The sequence below is a fragment of the Vespa crabro genome, chromosome 11 (assembly GCF_910589235.1).
Source record: "Vespa crabro chromosome 11, iyVesCrab1.2, whole genome shotgun sequence".
Lineage (NCBI taxonomy): Eukaryota > Metazoa > Arthropoda > Insecta > Hymenoptera > Vespidae > Vespa > Vespa crabro.
In genome coordinates this window covers 662,910-683,595 of record NC_060965.1, presented here as the reverse complement: position 1 = coordinate 683,595, position 20,686 = coordinate 662,910, and the positions used below count along the sequence as shown (strand labels likewise).

Here is a 20,686-nt window from a genome sequence, read left to right as displayed (position 1 = left end):
AATCCTCCTCCATTCTTCTTCTTTCTTTTTTTCATTCGATCTTTTTGATGTTAGAATGGATGAAAGAAACTGACGTCATTCGTCGATATACTGTCGATGTACGAACGGTGACGTCACGCAACCCTCTTTTCTACCTTCCTATCCTCTTGTTCTCCCCCTTTTTCTTTTTCTTTTCTTCTTTTTTTTTTTCTCTTTTCATCATGTTTTTTTCCACGTTTTTTTCCACTTCGATACCTATCCGGCGCCTATGCAAATTATCGACCCTACCCTCGGCATTGAGCGAATCTCTAGTAGACATCAATGACGTCATTATTATATCCTTCGAACGGTACATACATATACGTACATATACATACATATATATATATATATATATATATATATATATATATATATATAAATATATACACGTGCATACGTGCATATCACGTCCTCGTCCTTTTATTCACGCTCGTTGCATCATCGTCGGGCCTGAAAATGTCAATGTTTCATTGTATTCATCGATGTTCGTTGTATGGAGGTGTAAAGTAAAAAGAGAAAAATAAAGAGAGAGAGAGAGAGAGAGACGGACAATCAGAGTGTGTTATGTGTAGGCGCTATGAACTTGGCAATAGAACGGTAGCGTCTTTATCCAAGGATAAATTCGTACCTAACAAATTCGTTCTAAAAAAAAAAAAAAAATAAAAAAATAAAAAAAATAAAAAAGGTACAAAAAATAAGGAAAAGAAAAAATAAAAATTAAAGTCACGTATAAAAAGTTTTAAACGAATACTTTGATATCTCTCTATAAAAACGTCCGATCGATATGACAACGCTTACATTTGTACGCATCTGTATATATATATATATATATATATATATATATATATATGTAGAGAGAGAAAGAGAAAGAGAGAGAGACGCGCTTTACTTGAGCATAGAATCAAACGAAAATAAATGGGAGGAAACGAGTGATTAATTTTCGATTAGAAATGAACGTGCTCGTGCTTTAACGTCAAATTCTATTCTCCGAAAGAGAGAAACTCGATTCGCTTTAATCTCGTTCTAGGATCGTTATTTAAATTATATTCCTGGATATCCATCTGGCGCGAGAAGTACGATTTTAGATCGGTCGAAAGCATCGCTAGGCGAACTTGCCGAACAGGTTCCAGATCTATTAATAGATAGTTAATTCTATATGGTTTATGAACTTGTTCTAGGAGAGCGACGAGTCGATGTACCGTCGTTGTCTCTCTGCGGTCGGTCACACGAAAAAGAATAAAGTGAATCTCCTACTATTTATATATATATATATATACTACGTATACATATATTTTGTGTATTTATAAACATATTATTTATATAGATAGACAGGAGTATACCGTATACTTACATACGTAATTAACCGCGACATAGTAGCGGCTTTCTCGGACAAACTCCTCGGCGTGCTGCCAAAGAGTTTCAGTTCGATTGTCAAAGAGATTTCTTTGTTGACCGTCTTTAAATCTCTCAACCGAGCAATCGACCACCATTCTCTTTTCATGGAACAAATTTCCGTACCTATGTATACGTACATGCATACGCGTCACCTGTTCGTGCAACCGCGTGTCATTTAAATGTTTCAAACGAATGACGTTCTTTCGGGAAATGGGATTTTTTTTTTTTTTTTTTTTTAAGGAAATCAAACGACATGAATCTTTTTTAATTTGTCTCAATTCGGCCTACCAATGTTTTAATTTAAAAATTACTTTTTTTTTCTTCCTCTTTGAAAAAGATATATATACATATATATATATATATATATATATATATATATATATATATATATCATACATTAGGTATATTTATTTTAACTTAAGGATATAAAATAATAAATATGAGTATTTCGAACGATTCGCAAAAGCGATGGGAATTATTCGTATTACCATTTCCTATTTCGGAACGACGCATTAATTAAGAATTCATTCAATTATCCAAGTTTATTTCATCGTCAATGAACTATAATTATTTATCGGAGAGATTCGATTTATCCCTCGGTGCATATTGTATCGTCTCTGTGCCTCGGTTATATAAAAAGAAAACGTTGCACCACTTTGATATTAGAAACGCGTGAAAATGGAAATCCCATAACGCCAACGTTCCATTAAGTTAATGACACCCGAGTCGTTTGCATTTATAGAGTTCGATTTTCTTCCAAATTCGTCCGAGACCAGACGAATGAGAAAAGTCTCCTTTGAAATCGTTTTTCACTGAATGCAAATTTTCAGGATTTATAATTAATACGATCGACGTTTCGAGCGTACGAATTTTATTATAATTCCGTTTTATATAATCAAATGTGGAAAGTCAATTCTAGAGAGTATATTGGAGAAACTCCAGAAACATAGACGCACATACGTAAGTATTCTACAGATATGTATCATAAAAATCAAAACAAACAACGCCTTAAATCAAAAGAAAATCTTAGTTGTACTATTTCGTCCGCTCGGTAGAAAGGTGTACGCGTATATCGTGCGTGTAGAATATCCCATCTCGAAATCCTCTTAAGAACGATAACATTTCTTCTTGCATTTTCTATTGCAACAGAAATTGAATCGATCGTTTTCTATCGTTTTCTCTTTCTCCCTCTCTCTGTTTCTACATCTTGTCTTTGCCGCGCGGGCACGCGAGGAAGTGATAACAAGAAAACCGCTGACGTACGTTCGGTAAGGCTAAAATAAGCACACGCATTGGTATATATGATAATTTATTAGGGGTAACAGCAATATCTGTCGGTAAAATTGGAGAATGATTTCTCGCATCTGATATTTTTACCATGTATTTTCGGCCAGGTGGCCTAATAAAAGAAGAATTACAACTATCGGTACGGAGATGCGATCAAAAGCGCCAAAAAGCGTGTGAGAATTTGTTTTCGCTTGCTCCAAAGAGGCAATTCATTTTCTCTCTCTCTTTATCCCAGCCACCGATCCATCAATCCACCCACGACACGAGACAAAATTTTCACCACTGGCCAAATAAATCTTTCTCGAAATCCTGAATTTTCCTTTTATCTTCGCAGAAATCATCTTTAAATCAATAAAATGGCAAGGTCTGCTGCTAGCATTTTGTCGAAACGCTTAATTGTATGATCGACAAAAGCGAAATGCGTTTAAACGTTAAAACGTTTATTGAGAATTATTCCGCAAAGGACGATGGTTCCTCTTTTATAGAGAATAATGTTTTCGAGGACGACGATGCATCGATAATCTCCGTGTCTTCATACTCTTCTCAGTCTTTAAACTCTTTGTCCATCTTTCATGTTCCCCGATCAGGAAGATTCCCGAGAGGGAATCTTCTTTTTCAGAATTGGACGATTATATCGAGGATGGTAAATCGATCGATTTTGTATCTTTTTTTGTACACAAAGTCATCGTACTCCTTTCATTACGAAATCTCGAATCATTTTCCATGCTTAAATGTACGTGCTCCTATTGTTAAAAGGAAATATTTCTTTTTAAGAACAACATGCGTGACGTTGACGAAGCATAGGTAAAGCCGTGACGTTAATAAGTAAACGGAAATCGATGCTTGATGGTTCTCCGTAGTCGTGATACGAGTAAAAGAGAATCACTTTAACGTTGCCTATACGTTCAAACGTGAAAGAAAGAACTAAAGAGGTAGGACGATAAAGAAAAACGATATAATATATTTACGCCTCGTCGCAAAAACCTTTCTCTGAAGTCCCATAATATTGACGATCCTTACGTAATCAACATTACATAAGAGAAAATGATATCTTTTTTCTTTCCCTTCTGTTATCATCATTTATCCTTACTCTTCTCATTTTTCTACGAATTTTCATACATTTCAAATAATTTATTCGCGCCCACGTTCCTTTCGAATCATATAAACGAAAATCCATATCGTACCACTACTCTCCGATGTTTATTCTAAAAGATTTGAAAGAATAGAAAATTTTTATTTTCCTCTCCACCCCTCCTCTCTCCCCCCCCTCTCCATTCCTCAGCTCCCAAGATTATAAGTGAAAATTTATTTTTCAAGAAATTATTTTTTCCTTTGTTTCTTTTCTTCTCTTCTTGTTTTTTCTCCTTTTTTTTTTTTTTTTTTTTTTTTTTTAACAGACGATACCGACAATTATTTCGATAAGAGCGACGATTCGGGCAGCTGATGCATAATTTCATCCAACAGCGATTACGTCGGTACGAGCAATAGTAACGAAATGAACGCTAATATTTATCCCAGCGATCATTTGATTAATTCTGCGAGTTCCTTCCTCTTGGATACGGGCGACATTGGATTCCCCATGTCTATCTCTGGAAACGATTCGAGTGTCGTATCGTCGAATACTTCAACAAATACATATTGTCATTGGAGGAGTGATCAAGTTGAAAAAAAGAATTTTTCTTTATTTTCAAGTATTGTTGAATATTACGTTTCTTTTTTAATCATATTAAATAACGTATCGTTTTGTTTTCTCTTTTTTTTTTTTTTTTTTTTTTATTATTTCTCTTCTCAGCTCAATATTATCCTCGAGAGTAAATATATCCATTCGTTTTTTATCATCTAATAAATTTGATTACTCGTAAGAGAATCACTTCGTTACGATCTTTTCGATGTTAAACTACACGAAAAATCTTTTCTCTTTTGTCTGACCTTCAATAAACAGTTTTCAAAAGGCGATCGTCTCTCTCTCTCTCTCTCTCTCTCTCTCTCGATATCTAAACAATAATCAACGGTAGAGGTCGAACCAATCGTAGAACGAAGTTTCCGTTTAACAGGATGAATTTATTTGTGGTACGTATCTCGTGTTGTATAAGCGGTATCAAGACGAGTTGGACTTTGATAGCTTCTTAAATCGATCTAGAATAAAAAAGAAAAGAACAAGCTCTTTCATCCTTTCTTTTTGTCTTGCGATAACGCGCCTAAACATTTGGCCCCTGGCTATTACTACTTATTTATTCATTGCGAATAAACAGAATGTTTTTAAAAATAAACCTCCCTTGATGCGATACGATACGATACATTGTTGAGGTAAGCAAGCAAGAAAGTACGTTTTCTTTTTTTATTTCTTCCTTTCTTTTTTCTTCTTCATTTTCATCGACTCATCTTGAAAACGAGAAGATACGTGTTTTATTATTTATATTTGGAACTTTCTGTTTTCGATGGTCTTTTCATTCGGAAAGTAACAAGAGGAAGAGAGGGAGAAAGATAGAAATAGAAAGAGAAACAGAGAGAGAGAGAGAGAGAGAGAGAGAGTTTCAAAGAAAACACATTTAACCTTTCCCATCGAACAAATACTTATTCGTAACCGAATCGCGTTAGACAATCGTTATCCATCGATCCAATCGTTTCACAGTGGAATATATTCAGAGAATGAGCACAAAATCAGAAAGGCATATTGGTAAATTTAAGATTGATAAGAATCTTGATAGTCTTTCCCAAGAAAAATAAGATAATTAATTTTAATAATAAGACCCATTTAGTCGTAAGTTTAAACGTTTAATTTAAATAAATTCGCAGATCTCGTGGATCGCGTAACATGCAGTTGGATTGTAAATTTTATATTAAACCATAAAACTCAAGAAGAAATAGCAAAGGATATTGCCGATGGTATTCTCGATTTCAAAGAAGTCGAAGAAATGTTCCCATGGAGATATGTAGAGGAACTACGTCAATGTTCCAATCTCGAATCCACGCAGAACTTTTTGAACCGGTTCACACAAATATCTGGTAATTAAATCAATTATCGAAAGTCTTTTTAACTCGTTCGTACCACTCATTCCGTAGATAGGATTTTACGTTTTTTTTTTCTTCCCTTTTCGTTCTTTTCCTTTCACAGAAGATCGATTGAAAATGATTCTCGACCATTATTTGCGTCAAAAGAGTCGAAATGATATAATCAAATTGATCCAGGATAACGCTCTTAAACTCGACAAACTCAAAGTATCCTATCTTTGGAAATATATAATGGAAAAGGATGAAAATATCGATTCGGAGCAGTCAACGAACAGTTCGTTCAAAAATCCTAATGAAGAGATCATCGCTGAGAGGAAAGAATCGCCAAGCGTGAAGAAGAAGAGCAAAGAAATGATGAAGACAAGAGATAATTCCGAGACGTCATCGATCATTATGTTGAGAAATCCTCCTAATGAACAAATTCTCGTTGAGAAAAAAGGATCGCCAAGCGTGGGGGTGAAGAGAAAACAGATGACCACGAAAAGCGATAATTCCGAGACGTCATCGAGCAGTTTATTGATAAGTCCTGATGAACAAATCTTCGATGAGAGTAAAGAATCGTCAAACGTGGAGACGAAGAGAAAACGGATAATGAAAAAAGACGATAATTCTGAGCCGTCATCGAGCAGTTTGTTGATAAGTCCTGATAAACAAATCGTCGTTAAGATGAAAGAATCGCCAAGCGTAGAAACGAAGAAGGAACAGATGGCGAAGAAAGGCGATAAGAAAGAAACGAAGAAAGGTGATAAAAAAGAGACGAAGAAAGGTGAAAAGAAAGAAACGAAGAAAGGTGAAAAGAAAGAGACGAAGAAAGACGAAAAGAAAGAGACAAAGAAAAGCGAAAAGAAAGAGACGAAGAAAGGCGAAAAGAAAGAGACGAAGAAAGGCGAAAAGAAAGAGACGAAGAAAGGCGAAAAGAAAGAGACGAAGAAAGGCGAAAAGAAAGAGACGAAGAAAAGCGATAAGGAAGAGACTAAGAAAAGCGATAAGGAAGAGACAGAGAAGAAAGTAGAAAAGCTGAAGAAAGTTCGTATTGCAAGGAAGAAAATGACAGGCAAGTTGAAAGATGTGAAAGCAGCGGCTGGTAACGTTGATGGTGGAAATAAAGTCGAAGAAGCGATTGAAAAGAACACTTCGGTGGAAAGGAATCACGGAAACGTTGAAAAAGCTTCGACCGAACCCGGTGTATCTACCGGTGAAGGATCACATCAGAAAGGATTAGAGGAATTATCGGTGGCTTGTCAAGAAGATCGCTCGAAGAACGCAGAATCGACCGGCGCTAAAAAGAAAATTATCAAGAAACTCGACAAGGAAGATATAAAGGCGAGTACGGAAAAAATAAATGAACGTGTGTCGAAAGAAATGAATTTTGCTATTGAAGGTGCCTCCTCGAAGAACGAAGAAGAACGTGTCGAAACGAGGAACAACGAAGGGTCCAAGGAGTCATTGCAAAAATCTCGGTCAAACGAGAATATAAATGTTTCCTCTTTAATTAGGGAAAAGCAAGAATTCAGCTGTAATCAGAAGAGTCGTAACGTTCAAGAATACGATCTCAATATCCAGCTCGATTCGAGCACTCCAAAGAAGTTGGATAACGACGACGATAAGATTCAAATAAAAAAAGAACCCAAGGAAGAGTCTCTTCTTCATGTAATTTATTATCCCATTGATGAAGATAAAGATAAGGATGTAGATCCAGAAAAGAAATTGGATAAACAGTTGCAAGTAATAAATGATGAAGAAGTTTCAAATTCGACAGATTCAGTAAAATCGGTAATCGTAAAGCTGAAAAAAATTACTAAATTGACCGAGATCGGTGAGCCCGGTCCTGCGACGGAACAAGCTAAAGAAAAAGCTAAAGAAAAAGCTAAAGAAACAGTTAAAAAATCAAAATGTAAAAAACGTAAGGAAATAATCATCCTAATCCTATCGATCGTCAAAATTGAAAGATTCATTTCATTTTGAATATTTGTAAATGTTATAGATGCCGACAAATCGTTGGAGCAACAAAGAAAACGCAAATGTAAGCAAATGAAGAAGAAAGAGATAATGAAACGTGAAACAAAAATTCGAAATACCATAGAACAATTAAAAGGTCAAATAAATAGCCTGATAAAAGATATAAAACATTTCGAAGGTAAACTTTCGTAAATTTTTTCGTTTATTTTTACCCTTAGTAATACATTATTACAAATTATCAAAACTAACTTTTTATCATGACGTATGTATATATATATATATATATTTTTTTTTCTTTTTTGTTCTAAAAGAAAATGGATCTTCGTCTTCTTCTATCGATGACAATTCCGAAAAGGATTCATTGAGCTCTTCTTACGACTACATTTCCGGAGGGGAGGCATCCAGCAGCGATTACGATTACTCTTACGAAGAATCATTGTACAGTTTATTCTCGAGTGATAGTGAAAAATCTCTCGAGAATTCTTCCGATATATCCTACATGTCATCACAATCTGAATCTTCAGAGAGCACCACAGACTCGGAGTACACGATTTGCACCAGTTCGAATCAAAACGATTCTACGAGTAATTATACGAGCTTCGATTTTTAATCCTTTCGAATACTCTTATGAAAATTAATCTAAAAATATGCAATCATTTTTACTTGAATTTTTAATAACAGTGACTTACGATATATTTATGCTCGCGTTAAATGTCTTATCCTATTGCTATTATATATATATATATGTACAAATAATGAATTTTTAGCTTTGAATGATTAGACTATTCTCAAAGTTACTGTAAGTTCCTGTTAGTATATAATTTATTTATTCCGTAATTTATTTTAATTTGTGATAATTATCACGGTTTGTAAATGAATGAATTTTATATCCTGTTATTCTGCGAAACGTTCTTCAAACATGTAACATGATCGTCTTAAATTTCTATGAATGTATCATTGTATTTATAATGAAAAGAAGAAAAAAAAAATATTATTCCCAATTCTTGCGTCATAATCATCAGTTTTATTTCCTTTTCCAATAATCGATCAACTTACATCGAAGTTCGTGACAGGTATGATCTGTCGAAACGATGAGAAAGTTAAATTTTTTTTTCTTTTTTCCTTTTTTTTTTTATTTTTCTTTTTTTACGAAAGAACACGGTATATCTCGGTATCTCGGAGAAATTGCATATTCAGATGAAGAAAGGAGAAGCGAGATGATCGTCAGGAGACGATTTTGGGGCTCGACGTAAATGCAGGTTGCATCAGGCACGAGATAGCGCTTCACGGAATGCCCAGAGGCAATATTATAATTATGTTTTCTACAATTCGCAAAACTTCGTCACGGGTTACTCCTATTATTTTTCTTTCTCTTTCGACTTTTCTTTCTTTTCTTTTTTTTTTTCTACACTTCGCGCGACACTACATTCAATATCATTATTCTGGCACCCAATAGATTCGTTCCTTCGAGGAAGAGAATGCGTGGGCGCTCTGTCTAAATGTTTCTGCGTCTCTCTTTTCGTATAGGTATAGTTTATCCTATCTCTTTTTATCTACCTATCTTTCTCTCTTTCTCTTTCTCTTTAGTTCCGTTTCGAAAGAAAATGAGAGACATCACGTGTGTGTAGTTTTGGATTCAAAAACGAAGTATTTAAACTGACATCATCGTCCATCGCTCGGTAACGTACGACGAACCGTAAAGTTTTTCCATTATTTTCTAATTCGACGAGGATTTCGTTTGAAAAAAAAAAAAAGAAAAGAAAAAAAGAAAGAAAAAGAAAAGAAAGAAAAATATGTCTATCAAGAACGAACTGTATTTCCGTAAACCTTGCGATGAGATAAGTTTCTCTTACGCGGAATAGACCAGATTTATCGAAAATCTATGACTAGATTATTTCCGAGAGAACAAAGTAGAACACTAGTTTCAAAATTTCGTGATAATCTGGACACACACACATATATATATATTTATATATATATATATATAAATGAATTGATGATAATATATTAGAATTAGGCTGAAACTTATTGAAAATCGAAGACACGAAAGAAAGTGATTTTTTTCGGAAATAACGCTCGCTCCCGACATTGTTTTTTCCCTGGTACGAATAAACGTGCGGAAAGATCCAGAAACATGAAAGGAGATTGAGAGAGAGAGAGAGAGAAAGAGAGAGAGATGGAACGAGCCCTAGAATCAGAAATGTCAAAACGTTCTTCGATCGTTCGGAGAGCTATTGTCATTATAACGGAGTGAACGGTGAAATGAGGGGACGAGGACGACGACAAGTACGACAGGAAATGTTCGTCCCTATATCAAAGTTCCAACGACATCATCTTTAAAGCTTTGTAAAATCAACGGATTGTCGAGCTTACAGTTTCTATTTGTATCTCGTCTTAACGACGCGTTCTTTTCCAACCCCGGAAATCGAGTCGACGTTGAATACGATTCGACACGTGATATACGTAGCTTGGCTATACGTTTGGCTTAACGAACCGAAGAAACACAACCCGAGATGAGGAAAATGACGATGACGACTACGACGTATTACACAATAGCCCTACTTGCATTTAAATTTGCATCGCCACACCACCGGTTTCTTCTATTTATACTTTAATACCACGAGCCGCTTTTACGGTCCAGCGAACTATGGACATATACATATGTACTTACGTATACTTGACATAGATTTTATAAATACTTGCAGGTGCAAATTCAATTACGAATCGGTCACGCATTTTGCGTCAATTTTTTTCTCCTCCATCTTTCGATTGTTTGTCTTTCGATTGTTTTCTTTTCTTCTTTATTTATTTATTTATTTTGTTTTGTCTTCATTCATCATTAAAAAGAAATGAATGTACTCTCGAGAAACGCTGCATATTCTCTGATTCTATCGTTTCTGTTTTTATTTATTCACTGGGGTAAATAAACTTTCGATTAAGAAGAAGAAGAAGAAGAAGACGAAAGGAAGAAGAGGAAATCTTCTGATTATTGTCAACAGCTGGACCGCAAATGCATCGCTATCATATTCTAAAATCAAATTCCAAGATATTTTCTTTGGCTTGTTACCAGTTAAGTCGAAAATTGTCGATATTGAAATCCTCGCCTAGCGCCGCAAGTTCCTATCGTACGGTTTACTTTGCACAACACGTTTGTGGATTATGAAAATATAATCCTGGATTTCGGACCGTGTCGAACGCCTTAAACCGACATGAGTCTTTGAATATAAGTAAACTAAGCGAATTTTCATGGAAGGATTTTAGAGATCAGGAACATAAGATAAATAGAAAGAGATAGAGAGGGAGAGAGAGAGAGAAAGATACGCGTTGTCAGCTAATACTGAGAATGTTTTCTTAACTTCCTGCATATAAATTTGTTTACTTGTGTATTTCTACAAGTGTAGAAAATAAAAAAAGAATAAACGAAACTCAAATTATACTAATTCTTCGTAGGAACGTTCGAAACATTTTTTTTTTTTTATACGAACCTAAAAATATTACAAATAATAAAACAAAGTTTGATATTTTTAGACAATTAAAAAAATAGACGATCAAATAGTTGATCAAACATGCAGCACTTTAGTCTAGATGGAAGAGAGAGAGAGAGAGAGAGAGAGAGAGAGAGAGAGAGAGAGAGAGAGAGAGAGATAAAGAAAAGAAAGAAAAAGAAAAAAAAACAAAAAAAAAATGATAAGAGTAACGAGCGTTATACTCTTCTTACTTCATCCTCGTAGATATTCTTTCTTTCTCGATTCACGTCTGCGCGTCATGGCGGCGCGTCTATAAAAGCGACGCTGGGCGTCGCGATGCCTTCAGACGCGAGATACGCGCACAACTGAAAATGTTAACGCGCTCTGCCGGCTTCTTTTATTCTCTTAACGACATTTATCTCATTGAACGACGTTGATCCGTCGTCGATCTTTATTTGACAAAGAAGAGCGATTAAGTGTGACAGACTTTATTTTCTTTTTTTCACGTGAGAAACTCTCGTACTATTTATTCGTTGTTATTTTTAAACGACGATTGTTCAAGACACAGAAAAAAGAAAACGTTGTCTTTGATCCCGTGGAGGATGTAAATGAGAAAGAAGATACTTAGGAAGACTTTTCGGTGACAAGTGAAACGGACACTCGAGTGATCTCGAATAATAAATAATCTACCGTGAAGAAAAATTGAGAAGGAGCGAGAAAAGGGAGAGAGAAAGAGAGAGAAAGAGAAGATTCGACGTTTAGCTTGTGCAGTGAATCCCTTCGTGATAATTTATTCATCTCTCCGATCGTGGTAAGTTCTCAAAGCTTCTTAGATGGATATGAAATATAATTATATATATATATATATAATATTATGCAATCTGTATCTCGATAAGAAATAATACTTTTGAAAATGATTAAGTCGATGAATTATTCGATCACATAAATATTCAATCATTGTCATCGCTAAGTATACGCGTCTTCGAGATAATGACTTTGAAATAATTAATAATCCATTTTTCTACTCCTCTCTCTCTCTCTCTCTCTCTCTCTCTCTCTCTCTCTCTCTCTCTCTTTCACTCTACTTTCTCCCCTTACTTCTCTTACCTCATCCTATTGAAGTAAAAACATTAGTAGAACATGAGTGTTCAATTTTAAATGCCTTTAGTAAATCCTACTATTTAGACACGAACGATCAACGTCTGTCGCTAATGGAACGTTTGGGAGATAACGAGTCGAAAATTATAGGACTATATTTATGTGATATTTATCGATTCCACAAAATGACATGGAATCTGACATTTCGCCATATATTGATAACTGACATCTCGCTTGTACGATATTTTTTTAACAACGATAACGAGGTAATACTTGAAGATTATTGATCGCCGAGGAAGACGATACGAGGTGCTTAAGCTAATTCTTTCAAGAAAGCGGAAAGTATTACTAATTGGTTTATGTTATCATTGAAGAAACCTAAGCAATTTACTTTGAACGTTCTTCGTATACGATATTCCTGCGAGAGATAATTATTATTGACGTATCATCGATCATCCAGGCTCGTTCAACCACTTGGTTTAATGTTAAATTTGAAATTAAAAAAGGAAACAATTAATTTCTCTCCCGAAGGAAATGAACGATTATGTCAAGGAGTATCGATCGTTAAGACCTTCCGATAAAACGTTTCTACTATATATCGGTCTGTATACTCGAAAATAGATAGCCGATATTTGATTTCAGGTAATCATAAAGAACGTCCAGTTTAGCCGAAAATAAAATCACAATGTCGAATCGATAATCATCCATTTCTAGGACACATTTATCATCCAAATGCAACAAAGTTAACTTTAGCGGTCCATAATAACTCATATAAAGTACGTATCGAGTGGGTCATAAAATCCTTCCGACGAATTTTATCGGGATAAATTCGGCGTATCGAAATATCACGAACATTTCGACTTTAAATTCTGTCAAACTTGTCGTGGTCAAGTATAGATGATCTATTACTCGTAAAAAGAAAAAAAAAAAAAAAAAAGAAAAAAAAGAATATTGACTTAGTCATCCAATGGCGTTACGCAGTCTGCTGATTCACAGCGTGGGTCGTTCCTTCATAAAACGACTCGCTTATATCTATTCCTATAATTGTCTAGATCTTTTGTAATAAAAACTGACAGGTCGTTAAAATATCAAGGAAAAAAGTGTCAACCTGAAAGACTAAGTTGTTTAACAATAAAAAATAGAATGAGAGTCGAACCGTGATACTTATGTTTTTTGATGAACGAGGTGCATTCGTCAACACGTGCATCCTTTTCACGCTACTTAACCCTTTCTCAATCGCTTCATCGGAGACACGCATTCACGCCAAAGAATCACTCTCTTCATCCCTCGCACGACATTAAAATAGACGCGGTAAACAGAAATGCTAAATATACTTGCGCCTAAGGCTTGTCAGGGCAAACCGGTGTTAACCGGTCTAGTAAAAATAAAGTAAAAAATAATGGTGACTCTCCTTCGACAAAAAAAAAAAAAAAAAAAAAGAAAGAAAAAGAAAAAAAAAACAGGAAAAGAGATGCGATAGAATGAAGCAAATCTCTCTAAGAGATATAAGAACTGAGATATCTTTTTGGCTTCCGGATGCACACATGTCAGAACTCGAACATCGACGCGACGATAAATTTAGGAAAAGTCGATTTCGTACGAGCGTCCCTATTTGAATCGATGCCAAAGCTCCTTCGACTCCGTCAGGGTTTCTAGAAAGTCGCGGGATCTCTATTCTGCTAGCCAGATTGCGTTGGCCAAACCGAGGTCCTTGCTATTGATCTAGGAGAGCCCGCTGTAAAGGTCCTGGGTTCACCCGGCCACCCCCCTCCCTTCCTCCTCCATCCACCTTCCTTCTGCTTTCTATGCCATGCTCTTTTCTCCTTCCAGAAACTTTACATCTTTTACCGATCCATGCTGTCTCGGTCCTGAATTTCTTCGCTTTTGAAAGGCGCCAGCCATGTGGATAGATCAAGAATATGTGGTTTGAGAAATTATAAAAACTTGTCAAAAGATTGAGGACACGAGTTTCGAATAACTTCCTCGTTAAGTTGATTGAAGAATAATTAATTTCCTGTTAGACATTATATATTTTTAATTCAATCAATTTTTTTCTTTTTCCTTTTTTATTACTATTTTGTTTACCTACGTCTTATCCTCTCTCTCTCTCTCTCTCTCTCTCTCTCTCTCCCTGCCTTTTTCTCTCTATCTCCCTCATACGAATATATTATCGAGCAGTGGCGTGAATCAACAAAGTTATAAATCGGTGGATCGAGTATAAATCTCCGAAAGAGATTCCCCGACGATTTGGACGGTACGTTTACATCGTGCGCGCATGCAGCTGGACGAATGACGCACGTGGAAACGTGCGTTCGAGCCTCAGCTCGTCGTCTTTGCAAACACAAAATCGATATTAATGTTGTACGTTAAATATATTTGATAGCTCCATAACAGTTCGATTAACTAAGATGAAATCAGATTTTACGTTCAACGAGTATAATATTCTTGAGGAAACTAGAAAACGTTATTATCAATGATTGAATCTTTCCTTGATTAAATCCTCTCGTGATAATATGACTTATTCTACGTAGATAGCACGCGAACGGCCGGAGCTTGAAGCGGACAGACATACCTATTTTTGAAATAGGACGCGCTTTGTCACTGCGTCGGAAACGTAAATATCCTCTTTTCACCCGTTAGAAGAAAGGAAGGCATCCATCACTCAGACCAGACCCTCGTGCTTTCCTCACGGGTGTCTAACGTCATTGATGCATTCACCGTTTTCCGATCGAGTCGGTCGACGTTCATATAATCGATACGTCTAGTAAACTTGCGACACTCGATCTAACGTGATTCGCTCGCACTGTTGTGAAACTGTTGACAAAGTCATGACGGTTTCCAGCATCCCACGTAAAACACGATGCATTCGTGCGTTAAATCGTACGGCCGCCCGTTCTGAATCTCCATCCCCTCTTTGCCTCACACCCCCTAATCCCCGAGGTAGCAATCCTTTAAACCGTAAAACTACGCTGACGTAAGGATGACGTTAAGACGATAAACTTCCTGAAGATCGATTAATACTTTGCTTTACTCGATTAATTTAATCCCGCTGATACGAAAAGAAGCGATTTCGCAAAGTTTCAACATCGATATCCCGTTAATGTCAGACGAGCGTGTTAGATAATAGAAGCGGTTTGTGTATTTCCTCGTTGAATGACGTCAATTAAGAGTAGATAAATCGTCTAGATAGATATTATTATCCACGTGTGAACGATCATTGAAATTTATAATCCTCCTCTTTGATGTTTCAGATGAAGCTGCACGAGAAGAAGGAATCGGGTATCCACAGGATACAAGAGGTACCGCTCGAGGAATTGGATCTGGCAAAAGAGTACAATGTCGAGAAGACTTTAGGCGAGGGTAGTTTTGCCAAGATTCTTCTTGCAATGCACAGGGCAACACAAACGAGGGTGGTCCTAAAGGCGGTCCATCAGGAACTCACCACCGAAAAGGATTTCTTTCGGGAATTCCATTATTCCTATCATCTCAGTCCACATCCCAGTATACTCTGTTCTTATGCAGTCGCCTTTAAGGCCGAGAAATGTTATTTCTTCGCCCAGGAATACGCGCCGTTCGGGGATCTGTCCGGAAACGTGAAAGCCGGAGGATTAGGCGAGGACGCCTGTAAGAGAATCGCCGGACAATTGGCTTCGGCTCTCGACTTCCTTCATTCCAAGCAACTGGCCCACCGAGATATTAAACTCGAAAACGTGCTGGTTTTTGCACAAGACATGTCCAAGATAAAGCTCTGCGACTTTGGTAGTACGAAACGCGAGGGTAGTCTAGTGAACAAAATTAGATGCACCTGGGTACCATTTCAGCCGCCTGAAATCTACGAGGTTATCAAGAACGAAAGGTACGCCTGCAAGAGAAGTGCCGATTGCTGGCAATTCGGCATAGTCCTCTTCGTTTGTCTGACGGGCAATCCACCCTGGCAGAGTGCCGACCTGATCCAGGATCCGGATTATTCGGCTTTTCAAAGATGGCTCAAAAGACGTACCACCAAAATACCACCAACTTTCAGACGTTTCACGCCACGACTTTTGAGGTACTTTAGGCGAGCCTTCGAGCACAAACCTGAGAAAAGACCGCACGTGACGGAAATCAATAAATACCTAAAAGATTCTTGGTGCATCAGCAAAATCAGTCACAGTGCTACATCGACGTCGGTCGATGTAAACGAAAGTCTAGCCAGGAGAGGCGACAGCCTTCTCTATTTGGACACGATCGTGGACGATCGTCACAACGTCGACGAGAACAAAAACAAATTGAGAAAACTGTTAAACAGTTACGGTCTCGAGACAACGGTCGACCAGAAAGTTGTCACAAAGAGGATCTGGGAATGGGTGATGCAATGCGATTCTACTATCCACGATCCCAGTTTCATAGGTGGATTTGGTACGGAGAATATGTGAGAGATGGTTAAATCTTTCAGCGAACCCTGCTTGCAGAGTATCAAGCAGGAACGCAAGTACAGCCTGGCAGATCTCGACGTGCAAGTCGAACGTGCTAAATAATGCCTTTATGGCGAATAAGCTTAGTAAGCTATCGAACTGCATTATCCATGACGTGGACGTCGAGTGCAATTTTATGCATCGATCACATTTCCAACGTGTTCAGTAATACCTCGTGTGATAGACTTTATCGACGGACCGATAATCGATGAACTCTTCGCGTCTTTCGAGATCGTTCAAGGGCGATACCGATAAAAACCATGACGAGGTCGTAAGGTCGCGCGATGCAAGAGTGTACGAGTGACTTTATCGATGATGCAAGAAGAAGACGAAGGAGAGAGAGAGAGAGAGAGAGAGAGAGAGAGAGAGAGAAGAGACAGCTATTTCACATCTTCTCTATATCTTTCTTTCTCTTTTTCTTTCTCATTAGTTGTACGAAAGAGTCTAGTCAGTAGATAAAAATGAATGTGATATAGAGGATGTAGTGATCGTGACACTATAAGGATAACGAAGTGTCAGCATGCCAGCCAAAGAGACAATAATAAATGTCAGATGAAACTTAATAGTCAAATACCTGTGTCCTTGTAATCAGTAAACCGTAGAGATGAAATGCGGATTTTCCGCGATTGAGCACGAATTTTTATCGGTCGCACAAAACTTTTCCTTTTCTTCGTGTTCATTCTCTTTTGCACGCGATCGAGGTCAAGGTATCAATTAGTATCCTAAAATATTCACAAGAAAAATGACGCTTCGACGATTGGATATAATTACTATTCGAATACTATAGAGGTTCTTTTGAAATTATAATCAATATGATATCTTTCGAATTCTATCAAAGTATTGCAAACAAGTTAACCCGAATATTTAAACAAAAAATTCAGTAAACATTAAATATCTTGACTAGACAGTTTTATTGTAACGAGTATGTAATTTTCAAAAGCATTTCGAAAAAAAAAGCTCCTATATCAGATAAAATGAAAGGACAAAGCAAAACGGATGCTGCAAAATCGACTAGGAAGTTTGATTGTTGTCTAATCGATAGAAAATGCATATATATAAATATATATATATATATATATGTATACGTACACACATACACACACATTATACATATATTCTTGTAGGAATTTATAGTAAGATGTAGAAAAGTATGAGGATGAAAAATCTAGTAACGTTGTTCTTTAACGACGATTGTATATAGAAAAGAAAAATTAGAGAGTAACTCTGCCTAAAATACAAATGTCCGAATGCCGAACGTGTGTGCACCGAAAAAAGAAGAAAAAGAAAAAGACAAAGAAATAAGAAAAAAAAAAAAAAGAAAAGAAAAGAAAAAACAAGAAGAAAATAGAATGCAATCGTTAATCGAGAATCGCGAGAAAAATGACGAATGGCATTTTTGGTGCCGACTAGTAAGTACCTATCGCTCCAAAATTAATACTATCTTTTATATACGCTATTTAATTACCTAGCATATGACAATTGGATTATATTTTGTCGTAAAAATTTTGATCGACTTTTCGACGATTATAAATCCTATCTCTCAGCATGCATAAATATTTCTTGATACTTATACTCTTCAAATACAAACTCACAAATAACATCTTGACGCGTCATGCAATGAGTGGATTGATTGACACCATTGCAAAGCATCTTTACATACTGGCTAAAAGAGGAAAAAGAAAGAAAACAGGGGGGAAAAAAAAAGAAAATAAGAAGAAATAAAATTGAAGAAAATAAAAAAAAAAAAAGGAAAAAAAAACAGAGCTAAAAAAAAAAAGAGAAAAAATAAACAAGCTTCGCGTCAATTCGTTCCTTGTTGTACTTCGTGGGTCCAAAAGTGAATCGGGAATAAAATAAGACGTATTTGTGATAATAAAAGTACGTAGGAACGACTTTGCAAGAGGCTATCTTAGTGTTAACGTTCGGTTTTCGGATCACTAACAAAATAAATACATCCTTATTGCTATCGATGAGCTATAGACTGGGATATTAGAAAAGCTGTAAGAAAAATGCCTCATGACCATTCATCGTTTCTATTTTCAATGCTCGAATAGTGTATATTAAATACTATATCGAATGATTGCGAGTCAAAATCGATGACGAACCCTCGTAATAATTAATCCGTTAGATTGCTCCTCATTAATTGGCATTAATGTTAATTTTTTTTATATTCATCGATATGTATTACTCAATGAACTTGCAATTAAGAGATCACATAAATGTGTGATGTCAGAGCCAATTAATAAGCTTATATAATGTTTCATTGTATATCAATTTGTGTTGGTAACTAATTTTTAAAAATATCGACGTCTTTGATAACGTCCCTATTTATTGGCACGACGAGTATAATTTTCTTTTTTTTTTTTTTTTTCCTTTTTTCTTACGTACGACCAAAAGAGAAATTTGCCAATATTTTTTGCGCCAAGTTTACAAGGATTAACGTGTTTCTGACGCCAGCCTAATTTTGAGAGGTTCGATGTCATCGATTTTTGCACATTACGCGTACGAAACGTTGGAAGAGAACGATTATTGTAAATAGATGTGTGAGCGTACGCGTGCCAAACACTCAGGGATCCCGAATACGAGGATTTCCGAACAGGTTTGTCCGCTTTTCGAGCGACAAGACGATGATTTAGATGTATTAATACGAAGAAGAAAGTCGAAAGTTTGCGTACACGCGTTTCTACATTTGTACGTTAATCCTGAAGATATGTTTCAGTAGGCAAAACTCTTTGTAGATCCTTTCTTAGAAGAAATTAAACGCAAGAATTATTGATTTTAAAAATTGCCAATGAAGATGAAGTTTGGACTACGTGGTGCGTGGCCTCTGTTAAACGTCAAGCAATGTTTTGTATATATCGAAATAAACGTTGAAATTATATAAAACAATTATCGAATGCATTCTAAACTATCTCTAATCGATCCTAACCGCAATACCCATTAAAAAAGAACATTTTATCCAGCAACGATGACTTCCTTTTTCAATATAACATTCAGATTCGATGTATATATACGTATAAATAAGAGACGCGATGTGTGACCCAGAAATACAAGTCGTGTAAAATATTGAATCGTACTTTCAAACCACTCGGAATAAAATATCCCACGACCTTGTACTATTTGGAACGGCATCCAAATATTTTTACGTGAGTCATGTTTCAGATAAAACGAAAATTTACCTTTAGCTTTTGCACTTTGTGAGTGGTAGGAAGGGGTGGGTGGGTAGGGGGTGGGGGGAGTCGCGATACGAATTTTGTTTGCCAATGAGAAATGATTGTTCTTGAAACTACAGTCTGGCATAATCGAAGATAAATGGAAAAGTTATTAGAGTCATTATAATCCTTCGATATATCGTCGAGAATCGATAAGCCGTTATCCAATTGATTCGATACAAAACGAATAAATTAATTAGAACGCGGCGGTCCATAGCGGTATAGCTTTTTGCAGCTCAACACCACGATCCCGTGGCTCGCAGAGCAGAATGCAGTGGTCGCTCGTCGGAGGGTGTGTTGTCATGACGACGTAGCCCGGATGCCCGGGATAAGGGGAATCTACGGAAGACCGCGCGCATTCCCACACAACTCGCCCACGCATGGTGCTCTCCGCAATATGGAGATATATTTCTGGTGCCGATAATAAACGCAACGTATGATCGTCGCCAAGTGTCCAATACCAAAAAATTAAATAAAAGCCCTTATCGTACGAGCCATTGACTGGTTATCGGTTACGTGACATTTTCCCACTTCGTAAATGTCAATGACAAAAAAAAAATATATATATATATATATATATATCTTTTTATTAACTTTCATTCGGATAATATCGATTAATTCTAATTAATAAAATGCAAACTCACTCAAAAGTAAACGAAGCTTCAAGGATACTTTCGTTCGACCTTCCACTAATGGAAATATATGTTTTCCCTCTATCGAATAGAAATAAAGCACGTACAAAGTTCAATTAGAGCCGACTAATTGCGCGAAGCATCTTGAT

General features: G+C 36.4%; 2 protein-coding genes across 2 annotated transcripts; both read left to right on the top strand.

Annotated features, from left to right (window-relative positions):
- Nucleotides 1–6,615: 6,615 nt before the first annotated feature.
- LOC124427951 (axoneme-associated protein mst101(2)-like) lies at nucleotides 6,616–11,110 on the top strand. Its single transcript, XM_046971430.1, has 3 exons — nucleotides 6,616–7,618; nucleotides 7,700–7,852; nucleotides 7,986–11,110. The coding sequence occupies exons 1-3, from the start codon at nucleotides 6,763–6,765 to the stop codon at nucleotides 8,282–8,284; spliced, it is 1,308 nt and encodes a 435-aa protein (XP_046827386.1). The 5' UTR covers nucleotides 6,616–6,762; the 3' UTR covers nucleotides 8,285–11,110.
- Nucleotides 11,111–11,468: 358 nt separating this feature from the next.
- LOC124427799 (serine/threonine-protein kinase meng-po) lies at nucleotides 11,469–19,585 on the top strand. Its single transcript, XM_046971108.1, has 2 exons — nucleotides 11,469–11,952; nucleotides 15,491–19,585. The coding sequence occupies exon 2, from the start codon at nucleotides 15,491–15,493 to the stop codon at nucleotides 16,652–16,654; it is 1,164 nt and encodes a 387-aa protein (XP_046827064.1). The 5' UTR covers nucleotides 11,469–11,952; the 3' UTR covers nucleotides 16,655–19,585.
- The last annotated feature ends 1,101 nt before the right edge of the window (nucleotides 19,586–20,686 follow it).